Source organism: Protopterus annectens, chromosome 1.part1 (genome assembly GCF_019279795.1).
Source record: "Protopterus annectens isolate FY-2018-M chromosome 1.part1, PAN1.0, whole genome shotgun sequence".
Classification (NCBI taxonomy): domain Eukaryota; kingdom Metazoa; phylum Chordata; order Ceratodontiformes; family Protopteridae; genus Protopterus; species Protopterus annectens.
The window spans coordinates 1,483,751,513-1,483,775,886 of NC_056726.1; the positions used below are offsets into that span (position 1 = coordinate 1,483,751,513).

The 24,374-nt window shown below is 43.2% G+C and overlaps 1 protein-coding gene across 1 annotated transcript in view; it reads right to left on the bottom strand.

The window, feature by feature from the left end:
* The window catches only part of LOC122816424, a 142,593-nt gene extending 138,492 nt beyond the window's left edge, over window positions 1–4,101 (bottom strand). Inside the window, exon 1 of the mRNA XM_044089207.1 lies at window positions 3,961–4,101. Coding sequence (XP_043945142.1) covers window positions 3,961–4,101 — 141 coding nt within the window. The remainder of the gene's footprint in view (window positions 1–3,960) is intronic.
* Window positions 4,102–24,374: the final 20,273 nt, after the last annotated feature.

Sequence of the window (24,374 nt, forward strand, 5' to 3'; positions counted from 1 at the left end):
AGCTCTAGGCCAGTGGTTTCACTGTGGAGGATGCTTTACATTCTGTGAAGTCAGCCAACCCAAGGTGTAAGCTAGTGATCAACACCTCTTTGTGTTATCTGATTGCCTGAGGGTCCAGCTTTTCATTTATATTACTGGTATAAAAAGTTACATTTCAGTGAAATTGTGCTCACTAGCAGAGGTGCTTCCTAGCTGGCTGTGATTGATTCTATAACCATCTGGATACAAAGCTGATATGTATACTTTTTCACCTGATCTGTTTTAGTAATACCTAACAAAACTGTACTGCATTTATTTATATGCTTGATTGTATGTTGCTGGTCTGTTTCCAAGCTGTACTGGATTTATGTATTTGCCTGACTGCATATTACTGGTCTGTGTCTGCAAAGTGTAATGCATTTATTTATTTGCTTGATTGTATTTTGCTGATCTGTGTCTGCATTTTGTTTGTTTTTCCCACCTTGCAGCCCAACTGTTGTTTTATTTTTAAACTTGGTGGCTTTGGAATTGCTTGTCACCACTGTAAAGTTGATTTTGGATGTTCCTCCCAGTCCCATCTCATTTGCTCATTCAACTCAGTACAGTGAGATCATTTGGGAAGGACTACCCCTTTGCTTCTTTGATCTTGGACACTTCTCCATGTCACATCTCATCATCTCAGTCTACTGTGTACAGAGAGAACATTTGGAATGCCAGCCCCCCCTAGTTTGTTAATCTTGAGTTATCTTCTATTTCCACCCTCCCCACTTAACAAAAAAATTACACTTCATTCAGCTGCTTTTACTGCAATTGTGTTCTTCCTACTTTATTACCTTATTTAGCTTTGCTGCTCGCTCTTAAGTGTTCAAGTGCATTTATTCTGCTGCATTTATTACTGCTGGTTTAGTTGCCTGATTAAATTTGTCTCTTATTCTAACCCTCTTAGTTTTGGTTTTAGAACTTGGGCTTCAGGCCCGTTGTTTTGCATTTAAGAAGGTTTTTGTGGTCTACACTCTTGTGGACAAACGCTTATTAAAACCCTGTCTCTAGTAAGTCCTCCCAAGTATTCAGTCTGGACATTTCCCATCCGTTTCTCCTGCAGGTACTGGCACTTACACATCTGTAACAACAAGGACAGACATCTAATCAGAAAATTTGGTTTAAAAGCAGTAACATATTTATACAGAGAAGTGAATCCATCCATCCACAATCCCTTTTTCCCCATGTCTGCACATGGGGTTGGGGTATCTCTTCAACAGTGCAAGTCATTTAAAGCCAAGATTTACACTGCCGGGTGGCTAACCTGCTGTGGCTATAGAGAATTGAATGCTGTTATGAAATAATGACATGTAATACACAATAATTACTATTAACAGGCAAACTCCCCAGTTCTGCACATGATGAAAATGAACACAGTGTGCATAGTAAGAGTCCTTCCTGCACGCCTCCTTACACAGCATGCAGTAGTTTACACCAGTATTTGATTAGTTATGTATTGAATTCATAGGTTCATAGGTTAGTACTAAGCTAACTGCCCTTTCGAGCCATTTTAAGCTTAGCCAATTATCCCTTGTGAGACTCAAACCCTGCACCTTGTGTTTGTAAGGCAAACACCTTACCCATTAGGCCACCCTCATTGTTTAAAGAGTCAGCAGCAGAAACAAACAGTTCCACTATACCAATAAGTTTAGAAGCTAGTAATAGTAGAATGTTTGCTGCTGATGCTGATAACATAGTTATAGTTATGAGACATTGCTTCTGAAAACTTCGCAAGTAAGGCAGGTGCAAAGAACCAAAAGACCAAACTGCAATTCAAAAAATAGGTTCAGCACCAAAAGAGTGAAATACACGGTTTATTTAAGGAAAATCAAACCGGTTTCAGCAGTTCAACCTTCATCACTGATGAAGGTTGAACTGCTGAAACCGGTTTGATTTTCCTTGAATAAACCATGTATTTCACTCTTTTGGTGCTGAATCTATTTTTTGTATTATAGTTATGAGACAGCCTGAGGACAGTGGCACACACTACCCAAGTTTAATGAGAGTATCTCACATCCCACAGCATGTTAGTAACTTTGCAGGAAGTGACAATACATCACAAACTCAAACACGTGGTGACATTACACTACATGTTGTACAGGAGGAGCACCCTGCATCTCTACATCAGTATCTCCAAACCCAGATGAATACCTTAGGGATGATTGAAGAAATTCAGAGGTAACAGTATCCACAGTGACACCTTTACAAAAGGATGCCAGGCCAGCCATTTGTCACAGCTACCCAGGAAACATGTGAAGCATTTGCTGCCAGCAGCAAATGTGCTATGACATTTCTAGGGCTCAATGCGGTGCAACAGAGAGTCAGCTAGAAATAGTCAGAGTCCTCTAGGGTGCACTTCAGTCCAGCAGTACATAGAAATATCAGAGAGTAGGGATAATGCCATGATCACACTGATGCATGGTATGGTGGCACACCAAGCATCCATTGCCGCTTTCATTCATCCACTAATTAGGACTTACCAGACTCGAGTGGGAGGTCAATTTTGGAAGAACAAGAGGACGAGGTACTGTCTGGACATTTGGGGGTATACCACATCAAATCACAGTGCAAGTGCTTCTCAAGAAGATAATGTAAATAGCAGAGGGGAACAAGTACAACAGATTTTAATTAGGCCATGTCATGTTCTTGTACAGATGGAAGAACTTTTCATTCGAGGTCTTGGTCCTGCAGCACTGTCAGTGTCAGTAGGATCACCTGCATCAGGTAGGTCACTTCATTGCAGCAGGTCATGATCCAGCTCACACGACAGTCCCTCCTCAAGTTCACATGCACCATAACTTACCATATCTTTAAGAGACGTTGTGTATGACACATTTGGGTGGCACAGTGGAGCTTTCCTGCCTAGGTCTCCATTGAAAATGGGTAATCTGTACCCAGTTGGACTTTCTTGTTTACCAAATGTCAAATAAATAAATAAATTTGACCTTGACCTACTGTTATTCAAGATACACATTTATGGTACTTACGATCTGACCTTCACACAGATATTTCAATGTTTTAACTTGAAGGGAAATAATTTCTTAAATAAATTTAAAAAAGGCAGAATATATGAATGTAGAATGTAATCCAGTATTAAGGCACTTTTCATTTGCATGCATTTCATTTCATTTCAATAATGGTCCGACTTACAACTTCATGGAAATGTGAAAAGAAAGCTGTACATCATAACATAACAATTGCAGTAATTTACACCATTAATGGTCTATGCATTATCATTACCACAGCTAACAATTACTGAGAACATAAAACTAGTAATAAATGCTACTGAAGAAAGTACTGCCTAAAAAACTAACAAAGATTAAATGAGTATCCTACCATGTAAGTTACCACTTCTGACACTTCACCCTCCCCACTGCACATAGGATGATATTTGTGTCTCAGGATACAAATTTGTGTATATGACAAAATAAAATAATCTGAAGTGCAGTACCTTAATGGTGAACAGTAAGTCATTTCAAATATGTACTAGTTAAAACTGAGGATACATTGTAAAATACAAAAAAAACCCATGTTATACATTTTTCATTCAATTGCAGGGTATGAGTTCATATTAAATATTGAAATAATGCTTTCTATTAAATGTACCACATCAGGAAATTCAGTACATGCATACTTAAATACACTATATAAACATAAATTCTTGCGCAAAACAGTTAAAATGTAATTATTCCTTATATGACACAACATCACTGAATAGGTGCAATTGAACACTTAGGCATGACTTTTAACAATAATATGAATACCTGTTGTGAAAAACAAAAGGGAATGTCTGATGGACAGTGACAGTAGACCATGCACCACACAGCACAGCCCGCATATATCACTGCATGCATCATTTATACTCTGTGTTTTTTTACAAGAGAGGAAACACTAACCTGAATGTCATTGTACATTGTTCTGGACTAGATGCTGCCTCTTTACCTGTGCAACCATATTCTGGGCATGACCCTGCTGGATAGGGTCCCTTACTACTGCTGCTAGCTGGTCACCATTAGTCAGAGTAGGGCTGGAACTGGGAACTTCAGTGACAGCATGGGTCACTTCACCATCAGACTGACACATGATCATGTTACAGTAAACAACATGCATGCAGTAGATGAGTCATACTGAAGGGCACCACCACACTCATCCAGGCATCTGAATCTGCTCCTCAACATTCCAAGCACTCTCTCGATGACAATAAATGCAAGTCTGGGACAAAGTTGTACTGCCATTATCTTTTGTTGGAGCCATGGCTCTAGTGAATGGCCAACATCACCTGTAAAAAGGAAAGAGAGAGAAAGGTTGTGTGTGTGTGTGTGTGTGTGTGTGTGTGTGTGTGTGTGTGTGTGTGTGTGTGTGTGTGTGGTGGGGCAAAACAAATGAATAAGTACTTAAACAATAACAAATATATATATATATATATATATATATATATATATATATATATATATATATATATATATATATATATATATGTCTGTATTTCTAAAGCCTGACTTCCACATGACCAACTTTCAAAATCACAAGATGAAAATCGCAAGTTCAGAAACCCAAATGTCGACTGTTTACTAGGGTAAGTAAACACTTGGCCAACATGTCTTATTCTCCACTGTAGTGCAATCCCAGAGTTATTTTATTTATTTATTTATTAGCATTTGATTACTGGGAAAGTCCACTGGGCCAGGAAGGACCATTTTCAGTGCAGGCCCAGGGAGAAAAGCTCCAAGTTATACATAAGCAAACATAGTAGATTCTAAAGACAGTTTACAACATTTACACAAAATAAACTTGCTTAAAAATTATATAAAATGATCAAACAGATGCATAAGGATCATAATTACAAGTGAATAGGTACAGTATTTGCAACAATTGAGTGTTATTTTGAGCAGCATCCATAAGGCATTAGACAAATACAAGGAATTCATGAAGTATAAATTGTGAGTTGTGAATCTTAGTGATGAGTAAATAAAAGGTAGTAGCTGTCTAGGAGAGGTGGGAGAGTTGAAACATAGAGATAGGTTTAAGAAGGAGTTTGGCAGCAGATATGATATATTAGTGCAGGAGATAAGAAAAAAAAATACCTGGGACTAGAGAAGGACTGACTAAGTTCAGTGAACAAATTAAGTAATGGTGGAGGAGGAATCAGAGCAGTTACAATTCCAGTTGGACAGAAAATGGTTTTGGAGAGCAGTTTTAAAGTTGTTTGGATTATGTTGAATGTGAATGGCTGTAAGTCGGGAGTTCCATTTTCTGGCCATGGTCCTGAATGTAATAGCTGTCCTGCAGGTAATCTGGGTTTAAGGACTTGAAGAAGCTGCTGTTGTTCAGATCGCAGTGGTCTAATGGGGTTATAGAGGGTAAGTAGTGAGTTTAGTGCAGGGCAAAGTTGTGGTTTATAAATAAATCTGTGAGTAATTGCGAGCTGGAGGAATAGTAAGTAATGGAGAAACTCAGGCCATGTAACATTTTTAGGGCAATGCAGTGGTGAGTAGAGTGGTGGGTGTTTGTAGCGAATTTAGCTATCTTGTTATAGCATGTTTCTAATTTTGATTGTGGGAACAACTGGAGACTGGTGAATAGTGGAGTGCCATAGGTTAGAGAGGGGAGCAGGTATGCTTGTGCTAGAGTTAGTTTAGATGGGAGGGGGAGGAACTTACTATTCCTATAAGCAACCCTGGCTTCTTATTGGTCTTAGATATGCTATTTAGAATATGCAAATCAAATTTGAGGCTTTCATCTATTATTACTCCTAGCAATTTGGTATGGGCCACTAGCTCAATTTGTGTAGCATTGAGTGAGTAAATATTGAGGTTGGGTTTATTTATATGGGATTGTCTCTTGGGTGTGAATATCATAAGTTTAGTTTTTTTTTTTTGGGGGGGGGGGTTAAGAGAAAGATGGTTAGTGTGAAGCCATGTCTCCACAGAGGAAAAGGCTGCCTGGGTATATTGATAAAGAATTGTTTTGTTGGGTGCAGAGCAGACTATGGTTGCGTCATCTGCATATTGGACAAGGGATCCCTGTCGGATGGCCAAATGGAGATTGTTGATGAAAATAGTAACGAGCAGAGGGCCTAAGATGGAACCTTGGGGGACACCTGTGGGGTTGAGAAGAAAGGGGGAAATGGAATTGTGCCACTTCACAGCATGCTCTCTATTGGAGAGATAGCATTGAAACTAGTTGGCTGCATGGAGAGATAATCCTATGTTTGATAGCTGAGATAAGAAGATAGGATGAGAGATGGTGTCAAATGCTTTTGACAGATCTAAGAAAAGGGCAGATGCAATGTATCCTAAGTCCCTAGCTTTGTTGACTATGTCTACGAATGAAATCAATGCAGTGGATGTGCTGTGACCTGGATGGAAGCCATGTTGTGTTGGCGAGAGGATCTTGTTTGTGAGGAGATAGTCTAGGAGTTGTTTTTGCACACATTTTTCAAGGAATTTGGAGATGGGGAAAGTATAGTGATAGGACGAAGGTTGGAGACATCAGTTGAAGGGCCACCTTTATGAACAGGGATGATGATTGCTTTTTTCCAAAGAGAAGGAACATGAGATTCAAGAACTGATTATTAATCAGGATACAAATAGGGTAGGCCACAGCATCAGCAGTGATTTCCAGGAATTTGGCAGGAATCTTATCGGCGGAGTTTGAAACAGGTCTTAATTTTGACAGAAGATTTTTAATGAAGGAGTTGGGGATGGGAGAAAAGTTAAACTGAGGGTATGGAGACTGTTGTAAGGAAATTGAAGGTAGGGTATTAGTGCTTGGAGAGGTGTGATTCAAGGTCTGAGAGGTTTTAGTGGGAGTGGTGAAGAGTTGTGGGGGGGTTGGGATAATGCAGTTGTAGGAGTAAAAATATTAGGGAGGGGTGTGGAGAAGGAAGCAGTAATGTTGTGAATGGTGTCTATAAAGTAGGCGTTGAAAATACTGGCTATTTGTTCTGGTGGCATGTCAGGGTGTGGGCAGCGGTTATGTTTGGTGCCAGAGTTTAGGAGATTAATAGAGGACCAAAACATTTTGGGATTGTTTTTCCTATATGATTGTTGCTTATAGAAATATTGCTGTTTGTCTTTAGCAATGAGCTTTTTAGCTTGATTTTGGAGCTGTTTATAGTAAATAAGGTCTGATAGATTTTTAGATTTAAGCCAGGTTTTCCAGACTTTGTCTCTTAGAGTCATTAGTTCTTTGGTGGATCTTGTTAACCAAGGGGCATGATTTATTTTTACTCTTTTATTTCTAGAGGGAGTGAGACTGTGCAAGATATTTAGGAAGGTGTTATTGAAATGAAGGGAGAGATTTAAGGCTATTCCAGTAAATGCTTTTTAGGATGTTGTTGAAAGTGAGGGGGTTACATTTTGAAAGATTCTGGACAATTTTAGTATTATGGACTTTATTAATGGAGGAGTAGGCACAGACAGCAAAGGCTAGGAGATGGTCACTAATAGACTTGGCCATGGTGCTTGAAGTAGTATATTTGAAGAGGTCGGTGACTAGAATCCAGTCTAAGATTCTGACTTCATTGGTTTTGTTGTTATACTTAGTTGGGCTGGAGAGGAGTTGAGTGAAGTGAAATAAGTTTATGCTATGGGAGGAATGTATGGAGGAAATGGAAGCCCAGTCAATGTTCATATCGCCGAGTATAATTGTTTCATTTTTTATGGTGAAGGAAATACAAGAAAAGATATTTTCTAAGATGGTAATGTTATTTCCAGGAGGTATATAAATGATAATAATCCAGAGTTTTTTAGAGATGTTAATATCCAGAAAGGAAATCAGAATTTCAGCGATTTGGAACTGAGGTATAAAATGTTCGAAAGGAGTGATGTTTAGAGTGTTGGCATCAATAATTGCAACACTCCCTCCTTTTTTGTTAACCCTATCTGCTTTAATTATATTGAGATTTGGTGGGAGAAACTCAAGAGTCCAGAATAGAAGGCTTTAGCCAGGTTCCTGTAATGGCTAGGATATTGGTTTTATTATGACAGAACCAGGCTTGTAGTTCAGAGGATTTATTACAGATACTTTGAAAGTTTGGGGTAGTAATGTGAAGAGTTTTGGGACATTTAACAGGGCTAGCTTGAGAGGGGGGTGAAGTGTAGTGGGGCCCACAGTTAGGGTGGCTGTTCCCTGAACAGATGAGGGCAGAGAAGAAGTGGGAAAGATGGTGTGTAAAGTAAAAAGAAGTTATGTACTCACCATAATGTTCCATCTGAGTAGGTAAACTTCATTTGTTAGCAACCTGTGGGTTACGGATCTGACATGGATCCGAGCCGGCAGCATGCCAAGCAAAAAGATCTGAGCTCCAAGCTCCTCCCCCTTACCTATACTACACTGCAACTTCCTTCCAATCCTCAGATCGCGTTTGCCATCTGCACATAACTAACAACCTGAGACACTTGACTCAAGGACAAAGTAAAGCTTATAAGCCCGAACCTCGAGCTCAGCTAAGGGGGAAGGAGGGAGGGATGGTTGCTGACAAATGAAGTTTACCTACTCAGATGGAACGTTATGGTGAGTACATAACTTCTTTATCTGAAGTAGGTAACTTCATTTGATCAGCAACCTGCGGAACAGAGTCCCCAGCTACCCGAATCTTGCGAGGCCCTTAAGGAAGGATATTCCGGAGCACTGCAGAGCCAAAGGCAGCCCTTCCTCTAGACACCAAATCCAGTTTATAATGAGAGATAAAGGTGTGAGAGGATGCCCAGGTAGCCGCTGAACAAATGTCATCCAGGGAAACCCTAGACCAGAATGAAGCAGATGTTGCCATAGAATGCGTAGAATGAGCATGGACCCCCATTGGTTCTGGTAAGCCAGACTCTCTGTATGCTTGTAAGATACAACTCGAAATCCACCTGGTGAGAGTCACCTTAGAAACTGGTTTCCCTAGAAAAGGCTTAGCAAAGGAGACAAAAAGTTGATCAGATTTATGAAAGACAGCCGTCCTGTGCAAATAAAAATGTAACTGTCTGTGAACATCCAGCAAATGAAATTTATATTCTCCCTTGTTCTGAAAAGTAAGGAAAAAGACAGGCAAATTAATGGACTGATTAATGTTCATCTCGGAAGCAACTTTAGGGAGAAAGGAGGGATTAATCCTGAGAGATACCCTATCCTTATGAAACACAAGGTATGGAGGTTTGATACAGAGATCCTGAAGCTCCGACACTCTTCTGGCTGAAGTAATTGCTACCAAAAAGGCTGTCTTCCATGACAAGAACTTCAGATCAATGGAAGCTGTGGGTTCAAAGGGAGGCAAAACTAACGCCTGAAGAACTAAGGTCAGAATCCACGGTGGGGATGAATTTCTAACAGGGGGTCTCAAAAGAAATGTGCCTATTAGAAAGGTCTTACAAATTCTGGCAGCAGCGAGGGAACCAAAGTTGTCCCCAATATGAAAATGGGAAATGGCAGCCAGCTGGACCTTCACAGTAGATGAGCTGGCCCCTTGCTGAAAAATATGAGACAAGAATTCCAGTACCGCTGAAATAGGAGAGGTGAAAGGGTCCAAGTTCTTTTGTGAAGCCCAAATTGAAAAACATTTCCATTTGCTACTGTAAATCTTCCTGGTAGAGGGTTTATGTGCCACCACCAGGATAGACTTGACTCGGGAAGAGATACCGGGAGTCCTGGCAACTAGGGGAACTGGATCAGCCAAGCTGAAAGCTTGAGACCGTCCAGGTTCGGAGGAGCCATTCCCAAGGGATGAGAAATCAGATCTGGAATGGGATCCAAGCTCCAGAGTGGAGCTATGAGATGAGACCACAGGCAGGGGAACCAGACTTGATGAGGCCAGAATGGGGCTATGAGGATAATCTTGCTCCCCAACCAGCGAGCTTTCTGCAGAAATTTTGTTTTAAGCGGAAGTGGAGGATACGCATAAAGAAGACCAGGCAGCCAAGCATGGACTAGAACATCTCTGGGGGCTTCTCCCAAAGGAGGAATTAGAGAAAAAAACTCGCACTTCGCATTGGAAGGTGATGCGAAGAGATTGCAGCAAGACTGACCCCATTTGAGGAAGATCTGTTCCACTACACAAGGATTCAGAGACCACTCGTAAGGAGAGAGGATAGTTCTGCTCAATTTGTCCACCAGTATGTTGGACCAACCCAGAATGTGCATTGCTAACAGGAAGCGATTGGTGGAGATCACCCATTCCCAAACTCTCATGGCCTCTCAGCAAAGGGGGTAAGACCTGGTTCCCCCCTGTTTGTTGATATACCAGACCACAGAAATATTGTCCGACTGGATAGCAATAGTCCCCGGAGGAAGAGAGGCATGAAGTGTCTGCAATGCCAAAAGGACCGCCCTCATCTCCAGGACATTTATATGCAGTACGGTCTCGGTCTGAGTCCACATGCCTTGGACAGTCCTGCCTGCACAATGCCACCCCCACCCTAGGTGGGAGGTGTCCATGGTCACTCTGGCCTGGGGTGGTGACATAACAAAAGGTTGTCCTTTCTGAAGGGCTCGGGATTGAAGCCACCACATGAGGGAGTTCCTGCAAACCCTGCTGAGGGGGATCGGGAAGTCTAGAGGGTGGTGTAGAATAGACCACTGGACTTGCAACGTCCACTGTAGAACCCTCATGAGCAGACGAGTGTAAGGAATCAGATTGATTGCTGCCTCCATGGACCCCAAAGCTCTCAGGACTAATTCTGCTGGGGGAGCAGGGGACTGAAAGAGGGGTAGCACATGCAAAGTCATGCTGTGAAGTCTGTCTGACGTTAGGAAGGCCCTGGCCTGGAGGGTATCTATCCTGGCCCCTATGAAGTCTAACACTTGAACAGGCTGGAGGAAAGACTTCTTGACATTTATGGTTATCCCCAACTGGGGTGATATCCGGAGGAAGAAATCCCTGGCTAGAGAAAGTAGATGCCTGGTGGGGGCAGTGAGGAGCCAGTCGTCTAGGTACGGGGAGACCTGTATGCCCTGGAGCCTCAGGTGGGCCACTACAACTGCCAGGACCTTGGTGAACACCCTGGGGGCTGTGGTGAGACCAAAGGGTAGGACCCTAAACTGGTAATGGCTGGCCCCTAGCCAAAAGCGGAGAAACCTCCTGGACCGTCATTCTATGAGAATATGGACCTTGAGGTCTATGGAGCACATCCAGTCCTCCTCCTGCAAGAGGGGCAGGATGGATTGAATCGTGACCATCTGGAATTTCTCCTTGGCAACAAAATTTTCATTGTTGACAGGTCGAGAATTGGCTCTTAAGTCCCCCGTCTTTTTTTGGCACCAGAAAGAACCTGGAGTAGATGCCTAATCCAGACTGGTCTGGGGGCAAATGCTGGATGGCTCTTTTATCTAACAGCTTTTTTATTTCCAAAGCCGCGGCCTCCCTTTGAGTGGGTGGGACATCTGGGAGGCGTCTTGAGCAAGGGGGCTTGTTTATGAAGGGGATTGAATAGCCTTTGGATATTATCTGAAGCACCCAGCAATCTCTCGTGATGGACTCCCATTGAGCCAGGTGCCTTGAAACCCCCTTCTGACTGCCTCCAGAGAGGAGCAGTCAGGCAACCCCTCAGGGCTGTTGCGCGGGTCGTCAGGGGGTGATTTGGGGGAACCCTCCCCTTCCTCCAAATCAGTATCCTCAGTGAGGGACTCAGGGGAGTCCAAGTGCCTCCTTTTGCATAGGTGTTTGTGAGGGACCTCCTCGGGGGGGCTGTCCAAGGGGGGGTTCACCAATGGATTCAGGTTCCTCCAGGGGAACTGGCTGGAGCGTCAATGACACAGGCTGTCCCTGGGGGGAACTGGATGATGGAGGACAAACTGAGCTGCGAGGGAGCAGAGGCAGACCCTGAGGAAAGAGTGAGGGGTCTAAATCCTCCAGAGAGAACCCTCTCCACCACGTTGAATGCCGAAGGGGAACCGGCCTCTCTAAGACAGTTCGCCGGGTCCGATCGCTGTGCTCCGACCACAAAGGAGCCAAAGACACACTCACCCCCCCGATCCAATGCCCAGCTCTCGGCTCCGAGATATCAGATCCGAAAACGGATCTGATAAGCTCGAGGGCATGGCCAGCATCGAGGTAGAAATAACCATCGGTGCTGACCCCCTGGCTCTGGGGCTCCTCGGATCCGAAGACTTTGAAATCTGGTGGTGGATCGGAAAAGGAGCTATTGGGGCAAACAGTGGAACTGAACTCCCCCCTGGAGGGGGGGAGGCAGCAACACTCCCATCTGTAGCTGAGTTTGCAAAAATCAACGCATCATCCGGTCCATTTCTGCCTCCGAAATGCTGCGAGTAGACCTGGAGGAAGCCGCTGAAGCCATCCGGGAGGGCCGACGTGACGATGACCTAGAGGCTGGTCGGGTCTCCTCCTCTGGCTCTGGGGAGAAACGTGGCAAACGGAGCCATGGGGAGGAAGGCTTGGACACTCTTAATGGAGAAGAGACCACCTTAGTGGGAGGGACCGAGGGGTCCAATTTGGCCTGCCGCTTGCAGCTTCTTTCTCTCTCTCTTTTTCTCTCTCTCTCTCCCTTCTTTCTTTTTTATCCTTCTTGGCCTCTCATTCTCCCTGAGACAAGGTGGGAGGGTGAGTCCCAGGCAGGGGAAGATGGCCAGTTGGCTGGGCAGCTGCAACTGCGGCTGTCGCTACAGAGAGGGAAGGAGAAGAAGCTGATTCCGTGGGTAGAAGACCTGCCAGAATCAGCCTTTTCCTCCTAGCCCTTAAGGCTCGAGGGTTAAGGGTCGCACAAATCTGGCAGTCCGAAGAAAAGTGCGGAACCCCCAAGCAAATCACGCACTGAGTGTGACCATCCACTGGCGACAGCTTATGGCCACACTCACAGCATTTGGAAAAGGTCACTTTATGACTTTCAGCCATACCAGAGACACACACAGAGCCACACATACACACCTGAAAGAGGGAAAAAATAGGGGCCTACAAAGGGATGAGTAACTACCAAAGGTAAAGGGGAAATAAAGGCTAGGGAGAAAGAACACCCATAGAAAGGTAATAAAATACACGCACACACAAAAAAAAGTAGACTAAAAGAGAAGTTTGAAGTAAAATATTGCTACACTTGCCTCGAGCTCTAAGAATCCCGTGCTTGGCAAAGCCACGGCAAACGAGATCTGAGGATTGGAAGGATGTTGCAGTGAAGTATGGGTAAGGGGGAGGTGCTTGGAGCTTGGATTGTTTTGCTTGGTATGCTGCCGGCTTGGATCCGTGTTGGATCCATAACCCACATGTTGCTGATCAAATGACGTTAACTACTTCAGATGATAGTTTATTGTAGATGTAGTAGGGAATACAGTTAAAGGGATTGAGAGAATAGTTTAAGGAGCAGTTGGTGGAGAGGATACATTTGTTTGCAGGAAGAAGATAGTCTGGTCTACCTTCATATCATCGATCCTACTATGGGCGAAACCGCTTCAGCAAAACTCAAAGTCCAAACGTCTCCGAAGTCGACTTCCACATAACCGAATGGCAAAACCTTGCCCCCTTTTTGACCCATGGTAGCACTGGTGTGGAGGTGTGGCACGGCTGGAAATGTCGAATTTGACATTATTTTGATATTTGGAATGTTTCAAGGTTTCAGTTTCACGGTAACGGTTCACTTAAGTGGTCGGTCGATTATGTGTGATTGACTATATGAAGGTAAACCAGATAGTCTGTGTGATACAGGCTGAGGCTAATATTAGAGTAGAAATCTTGTGGGGAGAAGGTGGAGCTGAATGCATAGTGTGTAACTGGAGATAGTGAGTGCAGATGTAAAGATGTAATTAGAATGAGAAGAGAGAAAGTTAAGAAAATGGTATGGAGTAATGCAGAGAAGGAGATATATTGAGGGATATTATAGGACTAGGAAGAGGCTATTGTGAGACAGGGAGTGAAGAGGAGGGAGAGAGCAAAGGGATTGGTCTGAGAGCAAAGGGGTGTGGCTTGGAGGATATAAATGAAATGAAAGAAGGGGTAGTTGGGAATGGGGGTAGGGTAGGGGAGTGGACTGAGCCCGAGCATAGTGAGCATGAATGGAATGGGTAGAACCGGCAAGGACTGAACCCTCCCATGAAACAGTCAATGAGGCATGAGTAAGCAGGTAAGCTTTTGACCATGCAATACTTGCAGAGCCACAACCAGCTCATGCTAGTTTGCTTACACAATAGAAAGGAATGCAACTACTAAAACTAAGATTGGATATGTTGGGAGTTCTAGAGGGTAATGGGAAAAGGATTATACAGCTGAATTTGCCAATTGGTCTACAGTGAGATGACTTTCACTGTAGAATGTATATCCAGTTTTTAAGGTTTGGGGGAAGGAAAGAATAAAAACAAAGTTGTTGCAGGGAAACCTGGTGACAGTGGTCCCTGGGAGTGTGCTTGTCACTAAAATAGGGTATAATAACAGGTAGTAACTAGGTTTTCAAGAGCTATAACAACCTACACTGAGGCTTTATAATTATAAGGCAGTGGTCCTATTTTAGCAGATAGGGATTCCTGAACTGATATTAAAGGCTGGTTCCCTGTAGGGGAAGTCACTGGGACTTATAGCTGGATCAAAGAGTTGGAGGAAGGTTGCGGTTTGTTATGATAGAGGTAAAAAAAAAAATGGTTTATTGGTATATTTACTGTTATAGTTGGTATATTTAGTTAGGTGGGTGTGGTGGACACAGCCCCTCACTTTAGAAGGTGTACCTAGGTGTGTTTTACTTACCTCGGCAGATTTATGAACCTTCGTAATTTTCTTCTCGGGGTTTTAAAAGTCGGTCATGTAGAAGCCAGGCTTTAGAAGTAGACGCTATATATATATATATATATATATATATATATATATATATATATATATGTGTGTGTGTGTGTGTGTGTGTATATATATATATATATATATATATATATATATATATATATATATATATATATATATATATATATATATATATATATATATATATACATACATAGGTTCATAGGTAGGTACTAGGCTATTTGCCCGAGGGCATTTATAAGCCTAGCCAGAGTGTGTCAGCTTTCGCCGCCCCATTGATTAATTAATTGAGCCTCTGTCAAGAAGAGCCAATGAAGTGATCCCAGGGGTGTATTTTCCGTTACCATTCCACTTGTCAAGGTTTCTCTTGAAGAGTGTTAGTTAGGGGCTCTGCCTAATGTAGTTAGGAATTTTGTTCCAAAGCATGGGGAGTCTCTGTGACAGGAATCTATCCCTCCAGCATGTTTTATTTATTGTTGTGGCGAGGTTTAGCTCACTAGAATGAGTGGCTCCAGTGACTTGGATTTCTATAGGTGGAGCATGTTCATCAATTCTGAGTTGGACATGGCTTTGTAAGTCAGGCAGAGATCACCTCTGAGTATGCAATATGCGACTGAGTACAGCTGGAGTTTTTCCAGTCGGGCTGCATAGGACATATGTTTGAGGCCAGTAATCCTCTTGGTGAGGTACTTTTGTGATCTTTCCAGCTGTTGGAAGTGTCTTGTGAGGTACATCCCAAAAGAGGCATTGTACTCTATGATGCATCTGATGAGTGATGAGTAGAGGGGCACTATAACCTCTTTATTTCTAAATGCAAACCCTTTAGTAATTAGATGGGCTACATAGAAGGATTTCCTAACTACTTTGGCAATATGATTGTCAAAGGAGAGATTACTATCTACCTGGGTCCCCAGATCTCTTATTACCTCTTCTGAATTAAGGAGGCTGCCACCTATGTGGTAATTCATGGGTGTTTTGTTTTTCCCAAACAGGATGACTATGCATTTTTTTGGCATTTAGCTTGAGACCATGACTTTGACACCAGGTGTCCATCTCAGTAAAGCCCTTTTGGAGAATGTCCATGTCAGCTGGAGAGTCAATTATGGCTCCCAGTTTGCAGTCATCGGTGAACTTTGTTAGCCATAGTCCTCCTGTGTTTGCCTGTACTTCTGAGAAGTATATGCTGAACAGTAGGGGTCCCAGGACCGAGCCTAGTGACCACCACTTGTGACTGGTTTAGAGTCGGACCTGGAGCCCGCTATTCTTACCGTGTGAGTTCTGTCTGCAAGCCAGTTGGCAACCCATCTCGTGATGTAGGGGTTTATGTTCAGGCTGGTGAATCTTTCTATATTTCCCGAGTGGGGAATGGTGTCAAAAGCCTTGGCGAGGTCAAGGTAGGCTGTGTGAACTACCTTCCCCTCATCTATGGCCTTGGTGACTGTCTCGAAGAAGTCAACCAGCTTTAGTAGGCATGATCTACCATACTGCAGTGGTAGTGCTGTTGTAGCCACACTAAGACATTGTCCTGTTCGATTCTCAGCTAGAGCGTCTTCTGTGTGGAGACATGCGTGAATGGGCGTACCTTCGTTGAAGGTTGTGCGTCAGAGCCGGCAACTTGGTATGTAAAAATCTACTGCCAATCATTAGCGGACCGGAGTTCCGCTGTGGCGACCCTAACTGGGAAAAGCCGAAAGACACAACAACAAGATCTGCCCTTAACAAAGCCAAACTGGGTCAGGTCAAGTGTTTGGAGGTTCCCAAAGTCTTTGTTAATGAGTTCCATGACGATGTGCTCCATAGCCTTGCAGACCAGGCTAGTCAGGCTTATGGGGCGATAGTTACCAGAGTCAGTTGTAGCCCCTCCTTTGTGGAGCGGAATAACCGTTGCTGTGCGTCATTCTATGGGCACATAGCCTGTGGAGAGGCTGAGGCTGAACAGTGTGTTTAGGTGGGGGGTTAGTTCATTCTGTAGTTCATGCAAGATGCAGCCTGGGACACCATCTGACCCCATTGATGCTGTGCTTTCGGCTTTTGAAAGGGCTGTTTTCACCTGTGCATCTGTGATTTCCGGGACACTACACTTTTCATTGTTGTGGGCCCTTTTGTGAGTGAGAGGGGGGTGAAGTTTGCACTGAATATATCTGCCAGGATGTTGGCAATATCAGTTGGTTCATTATATTTTGTGCTATTTTGCACTAGCTCAGAGCATATCTGCAAGTTGCCACTTAGATTCTTGACATAGCTAAAGAAGGCTTTGTGGTTATCTTTCGAATCCTTGGCTATTTTTCTTTCGAAGTTAGTCTTAGAGGATTTTATGAGGGACCTTAGTTTCTTACTGATACTGATCAGGGATGTCTTTCCTTCCTGGGATTTGCTTTTTTTCTGAACTAGTTTCCTCCTTCTATTGTATAGCCTGTTTATGGCAGGGGTCCACCAGACTGGTTTCCTTCTCTTAGGGGAGTGAGTCTTGGTTTTGCTAGGGATGGCATGATCCATGCAGCCTTGTAGGTGCTCATAGAGTGCATTTGTAAAGGTTCCTGCATCTTGGACACTGTTATCCTTTAGCATGGGGGCTGTGAAACTTACCACCTCTGTCTTAAGTAAGGTGAAGTTTGCTATAGAAAAGTTTTTTATTTATTTATTTTATTTATTTAAATTTGTTGACCGGGAGTGTCCCACTGGACGTGGGTCCATTTTCAGCGGAGGCCCAGGGAGAAAAGCTCCACAGTAAAATAAACAGACAATAGTTACATTGGATTACATAGCGATTAACAATTTAACATAGAAATTACTTACAACATATTTACAGATGAAGAACATAGTACATCAGTAGACAACTAGATTCTTTATCTGTGAAGTACATAACAGGCATTAACAAATGTAACAATGAGAAGTTCCTGCTGTATAATAAGTACTAGGCTTATGAGCATCTGAGCTTGCTATCATCAAGGTAGTTAGTGGAGGTGAAAGAAAGGTAGTAGTTGGATGGGGTGGATGATATTAGCGTGGGAGTTGCAAGGGCATAGCCAGCATGTTTTTAGGTGCGCTTTTAATAAAGTTTTGAAGTTGGTGCATGATGGTACGGAGGTAATTGTGGGTGGGAGTGAGTTCCATAATTTGGCTATGGCGCAAGAGAATAGTGCTTCACCAGCAGAGTTATTGGCTTTAGTGATCTGCAAGTGATTTTTTTGCTGGATCTTAGTGGTCTGGTGGTGCGATAGGGTTGGAGTAGATTCTGGAGGGATGGGACATTTAGTGGATGGTTTACTAGTTTGTGGGCGAGTGAGAGTTGATACCAGTGAAGGAGGTGAGGGAGTTCAAGCCAGCCCAGTTCAGCAAGTGAGAGGCAGTGGTGACTACGGTAGGATGCCCCTGTGGTGAATTTGGCGATTTTGTTGTAGCAGGTCTCTAGCTTGTTTAGATCACATTGCCTTAGGTTGGTATATACTGGAGAGGCATAAAGTAGGGTGGAGAAAAGGTGGGAATTTGCTATTGAAATCTTTGCTGCTTTGGTGAGAAATTGTTTATTTCTGTATAATGCTCCTAGTTTTTTGTGGACTTTTTATGGTCATGGATATGTGAATGTCAAATTTTAGTTTATTGTCTATTTCCACTCCTAGCAATTTGGTGTGTTCAGTTGGGTATATAGTGGTGTTGTCTTTTGCTGTGATGTTAAAGTGAGAGTTGTTTTGAGTTTGTTTGGTGGGTTGGAAGATGAGTAGTTTAGTTTTGTTTGGGTTGAGTATTAATTGGGCATCGGATAACCATGTTTCAACAGTGGAAAAGGCTTCCTGTGTGACTTTTTGCAGTTTGGGTAGGGACTGGGCTGAGCAGATGATGGTTGAGTCATCTGCGTATTGGATGAGTGTGCCATGTTTGGTGGCAGAGGCTAGATTATTGGTGTAAACAGAGAAAGTAGGGGTCCAAGGATGGATCCTTGGGGAACCCCTATGGAGACAGGTAGTTGGGGAGATATGTCATTCTGCCATACAATGGATTGTTGGCAGTCAGACAGGTAACTCTGAAACCAGTTGGTGACTGATTGTGAGAAGGATAGGTTATTGAGGACAGAGATAAGTTGTTTGTGTGGGACCATGTCAAATGCTTTAGATAGGTCTAGGAAAGTAGCAGAGGAGAGATAGCCATTGTTTTTATGCTGAAGGATAGTGTTAGTAAAGGAGAGTAAGGCAGTGGTGGTGCTATGGTTTGGTCGGAAACCATGCTGAGTACTGGAAAGGAGGTTGTTAGTAAGGAGGTAGTGTGAGACCTGAGAGTGTATGCATCTCTCTAGTATTTTGGAGAGTGGAGAGAGAATAGCTATGGGGCGGTAATTGGTTAGTTCTGCAGAGGGTCCGCTTTTGTGGAGGGGAATTATATGTGAGACTTTCCACAATGTGGGAACGTAACTTTCTGACAGAGATCGGTTAATCAAGATGGATACTGGGTAGGCCAGAGCATCAGCTGCGATTTGTAGGTATTCACTTGGGAGGTTGTCTGCTGCTAATTTGGTGGGTTTAAGTTTAGTTAAGAGTTTTTTATGTTGGAGGTAGGTACAGGAGAAAAAGAGAAGGCAGTGGGGAGATTACTAGTTGAAGGTGTGGGTTGGAGGGGAGGGGGGTTGTGTTGTTTAGCTAGTAATAGTATGGTTTGGGTGAAGTGTGTGTTGAATGAGGTAGCAATATTTTCTGAGGAGTGAGGGATGTTAGGAGGAGGGGTACTGACTTTACCTGGGTGGAGGATGGAGTTTATGGAGGACCAGAATTGTTTGGGGCTGTGTTGTGAAGAGTCTAGGGCAGACTGGTAGTATTGGAATTTGTCCCATTTTATTAGCTTTTTGACTCTATTGCGTAGTTCTAGGAATTTCTGTCTAGCTGCGGGGGTTTTGGTTTTGCGCCAGTGCTCCCAGGCTTTATCCCTGTTTTTCATTTCTGACTTAGTGGTTTTCTGTAGCCATGGGGAGGGTTGTGCTTTGGTTCTGGAAAATCTTATGGGGGCATGGTAATTAAGGATGTTCAGGAAGGTAGTATTAAAAGATTCAACTGCGTCATCTAGACTGAGGTACTTTAGAGCATGCCAGTTACATTCTTTGAGGGATGAGATGAATGTGAGTGGGTTAAAGTTTATTTTTTTACGTATTTGACGATATATGACAGGTTTAGCTTGGTACAGGTATTTTTTGAGTAGGAATGTTGGGGAGTGATCACTGAGGCTATCTGATAAGCAGCCTGTTATATATGACTGGGGGTTCTTACTGACTAGTATCAAATCCAGGGTAGTGTGCATGCTGGAGTTTTTATTTATCCTTGTTGGTGACTGGACTTGTTGGGTGAAGCCATGAAGGTGTACATGATGGGTTGGATTGTTGCCAGAACAGGATTGCCAGTCAATATTGAAATCACCTAAGATGATAGTTTCTTGGGGGAGATGGTGGGTAGACCAGCTGAGGAGGTTTTCTAGTGGAGGGATGTTTTGGCCAGGTGGGAAGTAGCATCCACTTATGTTGATGGTTTTGTTTTAGTTAATTTTGAGGTTGGTATATATTATTTCTTCATTGCCTATTTGTGGAGCTGATGATTTTAAGATCTGGATGTTTAGATGCTGTTTAAATATTATAGCTACACCACCTCCTTTTTTGTTTAGCCGGTCTACTCTTAGTATGCCGTAACCTGTAGGGAGTATTTGCTCACTGGTAATGTGAGGTTTTAGCCAGGTTTCTGTCAGGATGACTATATCTGGGGAGTATAAGTCTATGGTGGCATGGAATTCATGGACTTTGTTGGATATACTTCTAATATTTAGGCTTAGTAGAAGGAAGTCACTTGGCTTTCTATTGGCTGTAATATGGGAGAAGTTGTGGTTTCTAGTCTGATTATGAGGATTGGGGATTTTTCACTGTGGTTTCCTTGGTTGGAGGTGGTGGTGGTGTGGTGTGGACATCCAGAGTGATTAGTTTATGGTCTGATCTAACCAGTGACGGGTTGATCTCTGGTGTGGAACACCTATCGTCCATGTTGGTGATGACCAGGTCCAATATGTTTTCACCTCTGATAGGGGAGTTTACTAGCTGAACCAGGGCATTTGAGTTGATAAATTCCAGGAAGCGCTGGACCTGGGAGTTTGTACTTGAGTAGTTTTCCCAGTTAACAGTAGGGTAATTGAAATTGCCCAATACCAGGGTGTTCAGTAGGACCTTCATGTTTTCCAGTGTCTCCAGAAAGGCAGAGTGGTGGTTCTGGATCATGGAGGGTGATTTGTAGCAGGCCACAATTTGCATTGCAGATTTGCCTGATATTAGTTGCACATGGATGATCTCGGAGGTATCATGCTGTGCCACTAACCTGGAGGTGTAGGTATCCTTGATGAATATGGATACACTCCCTCCTTTTGTGTTTCGGTCCATCTTCTGTGGCCGAAATTTGTGGTATGAGTTGTAGCCCAGTCGTGCTGGGGTGCTCTGTGGAGCCTTGAACCAGGTTTCAGTTACTGCACAGATGTCGATGTTCTCCATACTGAGTAGTGCTTTGAGCACGTGCAATTTGAGATTTAAACTCCTGGCGTTGAGTAGCATAACCCTCGGTTTTTTATTTGTGCTGTTTATGGAGGTGGGTTTGGCTTTTGAGCCTTGCCTAAAAAAGGCACTATGGGGGCAGCAAGTGCCTTGGCCAGTATTCGAATGCCTACGGGTGACAGGTGCAAGCCATCTTTTGCGAAGCAACGAGGCTTGTCGAGCATGTTGTCCCAGGCTGACAGACACTGGATCCCCTTTGAATGACACAAGAAGCTTAGCCAATTGTTGAAATTGATAATTTTTTTCTTTATACTGCGGTATCATTCTTGGTGAAGGCAGGATGCTACTCAGGGTCAGGGTCATACCCGCCTGGGCTACATGATCAGAGAGCTCTTCCATGTCTCTTTTCTTGTAGTCCAGGGAGGTACGTCTCAGGTCATTCACACCAACATGAACAATGACAGAGTCATATTTGTACTTGTTCTGGAGTAACCTGAGTGTTTGTGTTATGTGGCAGATTCTGGCTCCCGACAGGCAGCTAACAGTAACCTTCTTCTTGTCCAGCCTAGTGAGTGGGACGTCAGTGTGCCTGACTATAGAGTTGCCTATTACTAGTGTGTTAGGTATGTTATTTCGCCTTAAGGGCTGTGATTGTGCGGCACACTGATTTTGTGTTTTATGTGTTGTCTGGTTTGTGATGGGAGGTGCAGGTTTTTTGGGTGTCTGCTTTGGAGGTCTGTGATGCTTTTGCAGGTTTTTATTTAGAGCCTCCGAGTATGATTTTGTGTATTTATGTGTATTTTTGGCCAGTGCTGGTTCAGTAGGTCTGTGTGAGGCTGGAGGTGTGGTGCAAGTGTTAACCTTCTCCTCATGACTGCCTGTTCCAGTCTTGGGTGGAGAGAGCTTAGCCTCCAATTTAGCTATATAATTGCATTTCTCGCATATATTAATCCTCCATAAACTCTATCCTCCACCCAGGTAAATTCAGTACCCCTCCTCCTAACATCCCTCACTCCTCAGAAAATATTGCTACCTCATTCAACACACACTTCACCCAAACCATACTATCACTAGCTAAACAACACAACCCCTCCCTCCAACCCACACCTTCAACTAGTAATCTCCCCACTGCCTTCTCTTTTTCTCCTGTACCTACCTCCAACATAAAAAAAACTCTTAACTAAACTTAAACCCACCAAATTAGCAGCAGACAACCTCCCAAGTGAATACCTACAAATCACAGCTGATGCTCTAGCCTACCCAGTATCCATCTTGATTAACCAATCTCTGTCAGAAAGTTACGTTCCCACATTGTGGAAAGTCTCATATATAATTCCCCTCCACAAAGGTGGACCCTCTGCAGAACTAACCAATTACCGCCCCATAGCTATTCTCTCTCCACTCTCCAAAATACTAGAGAGATGCATACACTTTCAGGTCTCACACTACCTCCTTACTAACAACCTCATTTCCAGTACTCAGCATGGTTTCCGACCAAACCATAGCACCACCACTGCCTTACTCTCCTTTACTAACTCTATCCTTCAGCATAAAAACAATGCCTATCTCTCCTCTGCTACTTTCCTAGACATATCTAAGGCATTTGACATGGTCCCACACAAACAACTTATCTCTGTCCTCAGTAACCTATCCTTCTCACAATCAGTCACCAACTGGTTTCAGAGTTACCTGTCTGACCGCCAACAATCCGTTGTATGGCAGAATGACATATCTCCCCAACTACCTGTCTCCATAGGGGTTCCCCAAGAATCCATCCTTGGACCCCTACTTTTCTCTGTTTACACCAATAATCTAGCCTCTGCCACCAAACATGGCACACTCATCCAATACGCAGATGACTCTACCATCATCTGCTCAGCCCAGTCCCTACCCAAACAGCAAAAGTCACATAGGAAGCCTTTTCCTCTGTTGAAACATGGTTATCCGATGCCCAATTAATACTCAACCCAAACAAAACTAAACTACTCATCTTCCAACCCACCAAACATACTCAAAACAACTCTCACTTTAACATCACAGCAAAAGACAACACCACTATATACCCAACTGAACACACCAAATTGCTAGGAGTGGAAATAGACAATAAACTAAAATTTGACATTCACATATCCATGACCATAAAAAGTCCACAAAAACTAGGAGCATTATACAGAAATAAACAATTTCTCACCAAAGCAGCAAAGATTTCAATAGCAAATTCCCACCTTATCTCCACCCTACTTTATGCCTCTCCAGTATATACCAACCTAAGGCAATGTGAGCTAAACAAGCTAGAGACCTGCTACAACAAAATCACAAAATTCGCCACAGGGGCATTCTACCATAGTCACCACTGTCTCTCACTTGCTGAACTGGGCTGGCTTGAACTCCCTCACCTCCTTCAGTGATATCAACTCTCACTCACCCACAAACTAGTAAACCATCCACTAAATGTCCCATCCCTCCAGAATCTACTCCAACCCTATCGCACCACCAGACCACTAAGATCCAGCAACAAAAATCACTTGCAGATCACTAAAGCCAATAACTCTGCTGGTGAAGCACTATTCTCTTGCGCCATAGCCAAATTATGGAACTCATTCCCACCCACAATTACCTCCCTAACATCATGCACCAACTTCAAAACTTTATTAAAAGCGCACCTAAAAACATGCTGGCTATGCCCTTGCAATTCCCACTCAAATATCATCCACCCCATCCAACTACTACCTTTCTTTCACCTCCACTAACTACCTTGATGATAGCAAGCTCAGATGCTCATGTGCCTAGTACTTATTATACAGCAGGAACTTCTCATTGTTACATTTGTTAATGCCTGTTATGTACTTCACAGATAAAGATTCTAGTTGTCTACTGATGTACTATGTTCTTCATCTGTAAATATGTTGTAAGTAATTTCTATGTTAAATTGTTAATCACTATGTAATCCAATGTAATTACTGTCTGTTTATTTTACTGTGGAGCTTTTCTTCCTGGGCCTCCGCTGAAAATGGACCCACGTCCAGTCGGACACTCCCGGTCAACAAATTTAAATAAATAAATAAATACATAAAAATAATGTTTTGTGGTAGGGGAGAGGGTTGTCTGTGTACATGAGGCAGTTGTAAC